The sequence below is a fragment of the Hordeum vulgare genome, chromosome 4H, assembly GCF_904849725.1.
Source record: "Hordeum vulgare subsp. vulgare chromosome 4H, MorexV3_pseudomolecules_assembly, whole genome shotgun sequence".
Classification (NCBI taxonomy): Eukaryota; Viridiplantae; Streptophyta; class Magnoliopsida; order Poales; family Poaceae; genus Hordeum; species Hordeum vulgare.
In genome coordinates, this window is record NC_058521.1 from 9,585,142 (window position 1) to 9,597,081 (window position 11,940).

The window sequence follows — 11,940 nt, forward strand, 5'->3', positions numbered from 1 at the left end:
TATTATTTTTGGTGCAAACTTAATCTGTAGTGCATGGTCTTTTTTTCTCTCTTTCTGACGACCATACGAATTGCAATAAATATCCATTAAATTAAAACCAAATTGAGAGGAAAGAAAACATCGTTAACCACACATGCACACCTTTGGAAAATCTCATGGGGAGAAACAGCATATTTCTCATCTTATTCCGAGTGATTGTACATTCAAACGCGTTTTCGTTGTGTGAGCACTGAGGTCATCGTCGACAACACAAATGTGATGCCATGTGAAAATATATTATGTTCAAAGCGTGTGTTATTTTCTCTTCCGTTGCAACGCACGGGCTTTTTTGCTAGTAATACTAACATATGAAACTATGCATTACGAATGTCATATCGTATACTCCCTCCGTTTCAAAATATAAGACCTTTTAGGGATTTCATTAGAAGACTACGTACGTAGTAAAATGAGTGAATCTATATTTTAAAATATGTCTATGTACATCCGTATGTAGTTAATAGTACAATCTTTAAAAGGTCTTATATTTAGGAACGGAGTGAGTACATGATATCAAAGATTGATTTTGATTGTCGATCAAAATCGCTGGCCGCCATACGTGCAGTAGCAGGCAACGGTGAGGTCAGACTTTGTTGCCACCGGCAGCGGTGGCGGGAGTCGGAGTGGGAGTGGCGGTTGCTGCTGCGTCGGTGGCGGGAGTGGCGGGGGCGGTGGCGCCAGCAGCCATGGCGAGGATGGTTTCTCTCAGGACGGCCTCAAAGACCATGAGCTTGTTCTGGGGCCTTTGGGGAAGTAAAAGGGAGTAGGCCTCCTTGACGCCGGACTCGAGGGCGGGGACAAACTTGTAGCCCTGGTATGCACCGTCCATGGTGTCCTTGATGGCCTTGCTGAAGGCTGAGTCGAAGATGGTGGACTTGTCCTTTTTCGGGACAGCGTCCGCGGCGGTGGCTGCAGTCCTGAAGGCGGCGGCGATCTGGTCGATGGCCTTCAGCTCGCCGGCAGGTATCGGCCCCTTGACTTCCTCGACGGGGGGTTTGACGGCATGGACCTCGAGGATGCCGATGATGATGCGGAGCGACTCACTGAAGACGGCCACGAAGGAGTCGTACTTGGCCTCTGGGGTAGCGTCCTTGGTGATGTTGTACTCGTAGGCAAACATCTTAGCGTAGTAGATCCTCATGCGGAAAGTGGCGTTGGAGCCGGACGGGTCGGTGAACCCGTTGGGATTCAAGATGCCAAAGGTGTGCGTGAAGGTGGTCTGGAAAGTCTTGTACTTGTCCGCTGGAGGGACAGGGGCTGCGGCGGCCACGGCCGCCTTGAAGGCGTTGTTGGCCTTGTCAATTAGCTCCTGCTCCTCGGTCGTGGTCGTGGTCGTGGTCGTGGCCTTGGGTTGTGCCCCCGCCGGGGCATAGCCGGCTTCGGCGGCGTACGAGACGGCTGGCCCCGCCACGAGGGCGACGGCCACCAAGAGCGCCACCGTGCACTTATCTACTACCATTCTTGCTGCTCGTCGTGTGTTGGTTGGTTTGCACGGTGCGTAGGAGGAGAGATTAATTGTGGTGTGGCGTGGTGTGAGGATGAAGAAGCTTAGCGCTCTATATACACATCCGTACGGCGAGAGAGATTATACCGTGCCTAAACTAGCAATCTCCTGCTCTCCTCTCCTCTTTTTAGCCAAACTATAATTATCCCTATATATGAGCTCTTTGTCTCACAAACCAATAATAGTAGGATCAATTAGACCGCTAACTACTGTTTGACCTCGTGGGATAAATAACCTACCAATTCCAACTGGACCCGTGAGACTCGGCGTGCAGCCACATCTATATCTTTACCTAATAATAAAGAGGCTATCGCTTCCGTCGGAAAACCCACCGAGGTGATTTTACAAAAAAAAACCTTATTGTTTATGACATTAAACTCGTATCGTAGTATATATTAAATATTTTTTTAAATACTCGTATCTTTTAAACCGTAACTCCAAATTTAACATATAATACATGGAATTTGATTAGAAAAATATGTACAATTTAAATATGATATTATTTTATTTGTTAAACGTTTAATAAAAATACTATCTAGGGTGCAATCTTAATAAATAAGTTTCGTCTTTCTTTCATACCGGTATTCATCCGGGTTGAAGATGAACACGTCAACAAAATCAGGATTAGAGATGAAACTGAAGGTCACTTGACTGATTCTTTGTACGTATTAAATCTACATGCAAGCCGTGTTAAAATAGAAGACCCGTGAAATTTTGAACTGCATTTTTGTAGGATAAGACCATCTCTATTTGTATCGTAACTATAAATTCTCAAATTATAGGCATTTTTTATAAATTAAGAATGTGTGTCGTGTGGTATTTTTTTCTCCCGTTGCAACGCATGGGTCCTTTTGCTAGTATGTCGTAACAAGCCAAAAGAAAAACTCAGTGCATCCAAAACACACTGCGCGAAGCCGAGTGTGCTTGCAACACGCACGGTGTACCGCCGTGTCCGTTGTAGGTCACGGTGCCATGATGCACACCTAAATACTATGAGACGGGTCGAACAAGCCAAGCCGTGACCTACCATCCGAGACAACGGCACAAATCACTCGGCCACATGAAGAAATTTTAGAGGATGATTGAATACGTTTTAGTCTCATGACTAAAAGTAATGGGACTAAAACTTGCTAGCCTCACCTATGCTTGGATCCAAGTACTAAAGAGACTAAAATCAAGTTAATGAGCATTTATTATCCTTCAAACCCTCCAATCCAGAACTTGCATGAGGAGTTAAATGATGAGAGAGAGGACTAATGCACATGTTAATAGGGGTATCCCTGACTAAAAGATTTTAGCCTCAAGACTAGTTTTAGCCTCTCTTTAGTCAGGGTGCTTGAAACTTTAGCCTCTTATAAAGAGACTAGTTTTAGTCAGACTAATTTTAGGCGAGACCCGGATAGTAGTCTTCTCCTTATTGTGACCCCCACCGTCATTAACAACTCCAATGTCAGGATCGTACACATTGATGGAGAATTCTCTTTTATTATTCCGAGAAGCCATCATGTGGAAAATCCAGTCCCTGCTTCCAAGCTTAATACTTAGGGCACGAGTGAATTGTGATCTATGCATGACCTTGCAGAAGGAACATAGGACGTCATCGACGCTTCGATAACATACAACGTGATCCTCGGACATCGAGCACTATTGGGTTTCTCAACCCCAGTGCACCATGCTTATTCGTACCTCAAGATGCCAGGGCATAAGCTCAATCCAAGTACTCCAGTTGAGACTATGATAGGTTCATACAACTTGCGGGTACAATCCAAACACATAAATATCATGACAACATAAACGATTTAGATATCAAGTCATATTACTCGGGCCATACTAATAATCATTGAGCTTAGCAACGTCATAACAATACTAGATAAGGTGTAATCATCGTACTAGGGATTCAAACCCCGTAATCATATGTAAGTCTCCATCACTAACCACCCCCACCACCCTTATTTTAGTAGGCGCAAGTCTTCTTCATCTGGATAACTGTTACATGATTGACATAATACCATTCCGATCTATCCAATGTTCCTACATGAGATTACTCACACATGTATGGGGAAACATGGTAGACGTGATGGAGAACTGATTGGTGAATTTGACGGTATCCCCTGTCCGGAGGCGGAATCAACCTCCAGGATGTAGATCAAAGAAGGCAACGAGTCTCTGGGCATTTCTGTTTTTAAAAAAATCAGCAATAATACCTCCGTTGCAAAAGTTACATCCCGTCCTTGTACACAAAAATATACGCGAGGTAGATGTTGTTGGGTGACGTTTGTGGAGCATCACCCCCAATGTAAAAATTTCAGCAACATCACTTATGTTACAAAGTTTCTTCCACAACAGTATCTATATTGTCTTTTTTTTGCAACCTTACCTATGTTGCAAAAGATTTCTGCAACATGATCTTTATTGCAAAAGTTTCGTTCGCAACTTGCAAAAAGAGAAAGATTTTTTTTTGCTACCAGACCTATGTTGTAAAAGTTTTCTGAAAGATGACCTCTGTTGCAAAAGTTTCTTCCATAATAGTATCTATGTTGCAAAAAAAAGAAAAAAATTCTGCAATTTGACCTATGTTGCAAAAAAGTTCTACAACATCACCTTTGTTGCAAAGATTTTTAATGCAAATGTTTCTGCAACATTACCTCCGTTGCAGAAGTGAAGAACGCCGCTTAGCCGCATGATGACGCGTAGCAGCCCTCTTTTTCTAACAAGAAACCTGGAGAAAACCATACAAAACTTGAAACCCACGAAAAAAGGAAAACTCTCAGCGTCAACCGACGGATATTCTCTTCCTCATCCGCCGCCTCGCACGGGAGACGCGTGTCCAAGTGGGTCAGCACACCGCTTCGCATCGTGCCTTATCTTCCCGCTTGATTGCTTCCAGCCACATCTTTTTTTCTTGCCTTCTTCCTTTCTTCAAGGCATACCGTCCACGAACTGCACGAACTGCACCGTCCGCCGGCCGACCTCCGCAAGGCACGCCGTGGCCGCTGTACAGTTTTTGCAACATTATCTTTGTAGCACAAATTTTCTACAACATTATCTTTGTTGCACAAATTTTCTACAACAAAGCATTTGTTACAAAAAAAAATACACACATTTCTGCAACATGAGTTTTACTGTAAAACAATTTTAAAAACACTTCTACAACATGACCTTTGTTGCAAAAAAAATCTACAAATGTTTTCGCAACACGATCTTTGTTGCAGAAAATATTATATAAGAAACTCTGTCGCAAAAAATATTCTACAGTTATTTCTACAAAAAATTAGACAACTGGAGATTCCGCAACGAGAGTCTTGTTGCAGAAATTAGAAGAAGTATTGTTGCAAAAATTAGATTAGAGAAAGATTCTGCAACAAGGATCTTGTTGCAGAAAATAGAGAAAAAGAGATTGTACAACAAGAACATTGTTACAAGAAATAAGAGAAGAGGAACTGACGGCTCACGCATACACAATCGGACGGCTCTCGACCCGACTGATTTTTTTAAAAGATGAGCCGGCGGACGCGTAGCAACCCCTTTTTCTATCGTAAATGTTTATAATCAACCGACGGATCTACGCCTCATGATCCATCATGTTGAGAGCTAATTACGTGTCGGATAGTCCCACACATCGTAATTATTAGAATTTTGCAACATCATGTATGTTTCCGAAACATGGGGAATGTTGCAGTTATAGTGTAACGGTGCGACGATGCATGCAAAAAAATCTGTAATATAATCTCTCTTACAAAAAATTCTGCAGCATAATTCTCGTTGCAAATATTATTATTTTTGCAATATAATATTTGTTGTAAAATATTACGTAACACAACCTCTCTTACAAATGTAGTCCGTTGCAAGAAAATTCTACAACATTGGTCTATGTTGCAGAAGTTGCAAAAATATAGTCGGTCAGATTTGACGACTGATCCAGCACGAGGCGTCCGTCGCCTCTTTATGACACATGTCCCATGCATGGCCCATGCGAACACTACATCTTTGTTGTAATTTTTCTTCAACGATATCTATGATGCAAAAGTTACTTTTGCAACAACACTGATATTAAAAAAAATGAAAATAAAATAAAATTCTGCAACAAGTCGGCTGTTACAAATAAAAGGAAACAAACCTCCGTTGCAATAACTTATTTTTTGAAACAACACCTTTGTTGAAAAAGATATGCAACACTATGTCTGTTATAAATATTTTTTAACAAGATTTGTGTTGCAAAAAAAAACTTGAAACACATCCTCTATTGCAACGTGAGGACAACGCTAAGCATCGAATATAGAGGCTAGTTACCTGGACAAGTAACGTAGCCTAGATGGATCACACTTACACGTTAACATTCTTTGGGACTCATGCCCACGTGTTGCGTGAAAGCAACGGCTACCTAAGTGAGCTGCTTAGTACTAATCATATGGAATAAAAAAAATACTATTATTAATCATACGGCTAGCAAACGCGCATGATGCGTTGATCCAGTGGCTAGCGAGCCGACGGATCCTCTCGTAGGATCCACCGGATGACGCGTAGCGTCTCCCATATTAATTTGTCCTAAGTTCAATAAAATCCCCTTTCATCTCTTCTCTCCTACTTACGAAGAAATTAAGGCACTCACCTAGTCCTTCGTCCAACCTTGTGCATTCCATCCTTTCTTTCTCTATTTTTCTCCAATATCTTTTGATTTTTTGACAGTTTTGCTTGAAATCCATGTTAAATGTCTCACATTTAATTAATTACCAAATAAATTATGTTTTCTTTGGTATAACAATAAGTTGTTACCAAATGAATTCTTAAATTTATTTAGCTGGGTGAATCACGGCCAATATTTGATAAACATTTATTTATATAATCATATTGATATGAGCAGGTAAATCAAGGCTAGCACACTAGAATATTTATAACCGTTGCAATACAGGTGCATTTATCTAGTTGAACAAAAATGAAATCTATGTTGAATTCCAGCGAGAGAGAATAAGAGATCGTATGAGTAGGCAAAAACTTTAATTATGTGATTATTTAAATTACGACTTAAATAAATATTAGTATTATGAATCAAAATTGGTAAATAACACCATGCATAATATACACGGAAAGAAGGAATTGGATCTTGCGTCCATATATCTATACCAACCTGCGAATAAAGCAAGGTTTGTTTTTCTGTTTTTTTCATCTATTCATCTATATTATATTTTTGTGATATTTTTTCTGTCAGGGGTGGTACTATTCTTTTGTGACAAAAACTTGAGGTGTTTTTTCATATACGCTGAGGCCCAACGAAGTCGGCTCGATTCTCTTCGACGCTCCCACGCCGCCCTCTTGGCGGCACTGTGAAGCTAGCCGGTTATAGCATGAGAGAGAAGGAAAAAAAGTTACTGACGTGTTGGAATGAACTCATGACCTCTGATCAGATCATATGGCCTGGGCCAACTGGGCTAACTTGTGTTGGTGCTTTTAGAGACGGTAGAATTTTTTAAAGTTTTTTAGCATTTGTTTTGATTTTACTGTTCAACAGATGCACATGAGCCCGTACTTAGAATTGGATATTCGTTTTTTTAGTACCTATGTAACCATGCCACATACACCTAAAAAATGTAACCATGCCACATAAATAACTAATGCATGCAGGCCATAAATTAAAAAAAATTCATGACTATGTATGCAATCATGTCATTATTTTAACTGTAATTCTTTTTTATACTTTTTTAATTTTTAATTTTATTTAATCTTGCATTTGCTTTTCATTAGTTTTAGATGTTTTCATAGCAATTATTTAGTTATTATTTAGCAAGGTTCTCCGCGAATCACTATCTATTGTAATTTAATTAATTAAGAAGTCATCGATCTCGATTGCAAAATGAAAACCTAGAATGGACTTTGATTGTCGATCAAAATTGCTGCCGTCAAAGTCCGCACGCACGTACGGATATGCAAAACTGCATATCTATGTACGTGCGGTCAGGCCCGTCAAAGGTTGTGTGCAAGCTGTGCGATCGCACAGGGCCCCCAAAATCGCGCGGGGGGGGGGGGGAGGGGGGGCATCGAAGAAAACCAGCGAATTTGTTCCGTAAAAAACAAGAGAAACACCCTGATACTGAAGACTTTCTTTTTTGTCATCTCTAAATTACATACAAGATTTAAGATAAAACTATCTTATCAACCATTCTACATGGAGATAATTGCATGCTTAGTCCTTATAGTTGCAGGCGATGTCTAACATGGTCCTCATAGTCAGAAACTGCTCCAATACAGTCCTTGTACTTGTGAAATACAAAGCTTATACGATCCTGAAGGTTGCAGCAGCATACCTAGCTATACGCCTAGCGGACGTAGCCCGTATCCAGTCGCTGCCACATCAGCCAAGGTCCCACACGTCAATCGAAAACGATAAGACGCTGTGCCGCTTCGGTCAAGGGAAAAAATCCCCAATTTCCATCGCGCGCACTCTGTCGCAATCCCTAGCCATGGGTCGTGCCAGTACCTCCACCACCTTCTCTGTTGACGGCGATAGCTTTGACAGCGGCAGCGTCACCACCGCGGTGGTCGCCGGCGGTGGATCCAACCACAGCTTGCTGGAGCTCCAGGCCATGCTTGGAATCCAACCACAGCTTGCTGGAGCTCCAGGCCATGCTTGGAATCTAAATACTGTGTAGTTTGGCTACTATGATCCAAATCTATGTACATTTCTTATTTCAACAGTTTAATTACAGTAGCTACGGAAGCACTCAAACTAAGACATTTAGTCCAACTGAAATTGTAGCTAGCTACAAGCAGAAATCTGCAAAGCTGGACCATAATTTTGGCCTTGTCAAACTGAAACTGTACCAATTAAGCAAAAATGTTTTGCCTTTTCAAACAGAAGTTGTAGCTACAAGCTGAACAGTAACTTCTGCCTTGTCAAACTAAAACTGGACAGCAATAGAGCACATAGAGCTACAAGTGTGCATATAAGTTAACTACAACAGCTATAAGTGAACATGTTAACTACAGCAGGTAAAAGCAAAGTTTGAAACTGACCATTCTACAGTTAAATGACAGGAACCAAACACACCAAATATACCAGCATACACTCAAATACACCAAATATACAGTGATTCATTAGAATACACCCAACTATAAATAAGTGACATAGTAGCACATAATCATAAAAGTACTTGAGTACATGTTCTTCATTTGATCATAAGCAGAACACAAAAAATAAAAACACCCCTCTGACTTTGAAATTCACCCACCCCTCAATTCATCGAACATGTTAACATTTCTTGGTTGTTTAAAGCCTCTCATGTTCTGACTAGAACTTGGTCCAGTTCTCTTGCATGCTTTTGTTATGCGCTGACATGCATCAAGCATCTCCTCCCCAGCCCTTGCCTGACTTGCTAGCTCTGCCTCTCTGCTACCTTTCTCCTGCGGGACTTCTTTAGCCCTTGCTGCTGCATGTTTAATGCTCTGTTGCTCCCAAGCTTGTTGCCTTGCTGCCTCATGTGTCTCCAGAAATTATTTCCTTCTCTCCATCTCATCGGATTTATGTAAACGAAACATGGCCTCCTCTTCTTCATATTTAGTCGTTGCAATTCTTTTCATCTCTTCAGCTATCCTCTGTTTTTGTTCAGCCTTTAATCGTTTTGATTGCTCTGCATTTCTTTTCCTTTGTTCCATAGCTTCCCTTTTTTTGTCTGCCTTAGCAAGTTTTTCCTCTAAGGCCTTTATTTTCTTTTCCTCACTAGCTTTTTTTCTCTGTTCTGCAGCAAGTTTCTTTTCTTCCAATTTTTTTTTAAAAAAAGGAGGAAACGAGCCCCCGACCTCTGCATCAATCGATGCATGCAGCCATATTATTAAAAATCCAAAGTAACAAAATAGTTCGAGATAAGCTTGAAGGCTGAAAATAAAATGGGTCTGAAACTAAACAAACTCTTAAGAAATACGCACATCCGGCGTAACTAATAGCAGACTACGATGCCTATACACCTAGTCTATTACTAGCACGCCATCCAAACCGGTTGAAGATAACCCGTGCGGCCATCTCCCACTGGTTGCACCCAGTACCCATAAGCTCTCTGTTGTCCGCAAGACTGAGTGATGACCACGTACGGATCCAGGACGTTGCTCGGAAAATGACCTGCAAAAAATTGTTGAATTTCTTACCATTAAATATTATGTCGTTTCTGATATTCCATATAGCCCACAAAAGAGCACATATCCCTATTCTAATAAGTCTAGATAGTTTAACGTCCACTCCATTGAGCCACGTTGTAAACATTGAATTGATGCACGTAGGTGGGATCACGTTAAAAGCTATATGGATAGTGCGCCAAAGTAGTTTTGCGAGGGGCAGTCCAAAAACAAGTGTCTGATAGTTTCATGTTGATCACAATAACAACAATTGGATCTACCTCTCCAACTACGCTTAATTAAATTATCTTTGGTTAATACCACACCTTTGTGTAAAAACCACATAAAATTTTTAATCTTTAACGGCACTTTAATATCCCAAATATGCAACGATCTAGCTAAGGGTCCGGAATTAACCAGATCTGTGTACATGGATTTGACTGAAAATACCCCATTGACAGTTAAAGTCCATCTAACGCTGACTGAAAGATCAGATAGTTGTACCTGTATAAGCCTTCTTACGAGATGCATCCATGCCTCCCAACGTGCGCCTACTAGAGCTCGCCTGAAGTGCATATTTATAGGTATCGATTGTAAGACTGTGGACACATAGTCCTGCTTACGTTGAGTAATGTTGTAGAGCATGGGATATTGTAAAGCAAGTGGTGAATCCCCAAGCCAAGTATCTTCCCAAAATCTTGTTGAGGTACCATCCCCTACAATAAATTTCACCCTTTGAAAGAAATTACTCTTTATCCTCATTAACCCTTTCCAGAAAGGTGAGTCATTGGGTCTAATTGTAGCTTGAGCTAGAGTTCTTGATGTAAGATACTTATTTCTCAAAATTTGAATCCACATACCCTCTGTCTCTGTGGAAATTCTATATAACCATTTGCTGAGCAAACATTTGTTCTTTACTTCTAAATTTTCAATTCCCAAACCCCCCTGGTCTTCGGGTCTACAAATCATATCCCAACGTGCTAGTCTGTATTTTTTCTTATTCTCATCATTTTGCCAAAAGAAACGAGATCTATAAAAATCTAGTATTTTCCGTACCCCTACAGGTATCTCGAAAAAAGACAAGAGAAACATTGCTAGACTTGTTAAAACAGAATTTATTAAGACCAATCTACCTCCAAATGACATAAGCTTGCCCTTCCAGCAACTTAGTTTCTTTTCAAATCTTTCTTCAATACATTTCCATTCTTTAATTGTTAACCGTCTGTGATGAATAGGGATCCCAAGATAGCTAAAAGGTAGAGAACCCATCTCACAACCAAATAGCTGTTGATAAGCGTGTTGCTCTTCTCTTGCCTTCCCAAAGCATAAGAGTTCGCTTTTCTTAAAATTAATTTTCAACCCCGATAGTTGTTCAAAAAGACATAAAATTAATTTCATATTCCTCGCTTTCTCCATATCATGTTCCATGAAAATGATTGTATCATCCGCATATTGTAGAATGGACACACCTCCATCTACCAGATGTGGAATGAGACCACCTATTTGTCCTTTCTCTTTGGCTCTTTCAATAAGTATTGTCAACATGTCTGCTACTATATTAAAGAGTATTGGAGACATTGAATCCCCCTGCCTTAACCCCTTATGTGTTTGAAAAAAATTAGCAATGTCATCATTAACTTTAACTCCCACACTCCCTTTCTGGATAAAAGTGTCAACCTGCTGTCTCCACTTTTCATTAAACCCTTTCATACGTAAGGCTTGTTGAAGAAAAGACCACTTAACTTTATCATAAGCCTTTTCAAAATCCACTTTAAAGATAACTCCGTCTAGTTTCTTTGTGTGGATTTCATGAAGCGTTTCGTGCAAAACAACAACACCCTCCAAAATGTGTCGCCCAGGCATGAACGCTGACTGTGTTGGTTGGACAACTGAATCGGCTATCTTTGTTAATCTATTGGTGGCTTTTTTAGTAAAAATCTTAAAACTAACATTTAGTAAACAGATAGGTCTAAATTGTTGGATACGCATGGCATCCACCTTTTTTGGCAACAACGTTATTGTTCCAAAGTTAAGGTGGAACAGCTGTAGCCGACCATTGAATAAGTCATGAAACATAGCCATTAGATCCCCCTTAATAACATGCCAACACTTTTTGTAAAATTCTGCAGGAAACCCATCTGGTCCCGGTGCTTTATTGTGTTTCATTTGTACTATTGCATCATACACCTCTTGCTCTATGAATCTAGCGGATAGAACCTCATTCTCCTGCTCATTTAGTTGAGGAATATCCTGAACATTGGTTTCATCCAGATAGATCATATTCTCCTCTGGTGCACCAA

At 40.5% G+C, this 11,940-nt stretch overlaps 1 protein-coding gene across 1 annotated transcript; it reads right to left on the reverse strand.

The window, feature by feature from the left end:
* Positions 1–488: 488 nt before the first annotated feature.
* LOC123451013 (major pollen allergen Lol p 5b-like) lies at positions 489–1,651 on the reverse strand. Its single transcript, XM_045128030.1, has one exon. It carries the CDS (start codon positions 1,493–1,495, stop codon positions 620–622), a length of 876 nt encoding a protein of 291 aa, XP_044983965.1. The 5' UTR covers positions 1,496–1,651; the 3' UTR covers positions 489–619.
* Between the last annotated feature and the right edge of the window lie 10,289 nt (positions 1,652–11,940).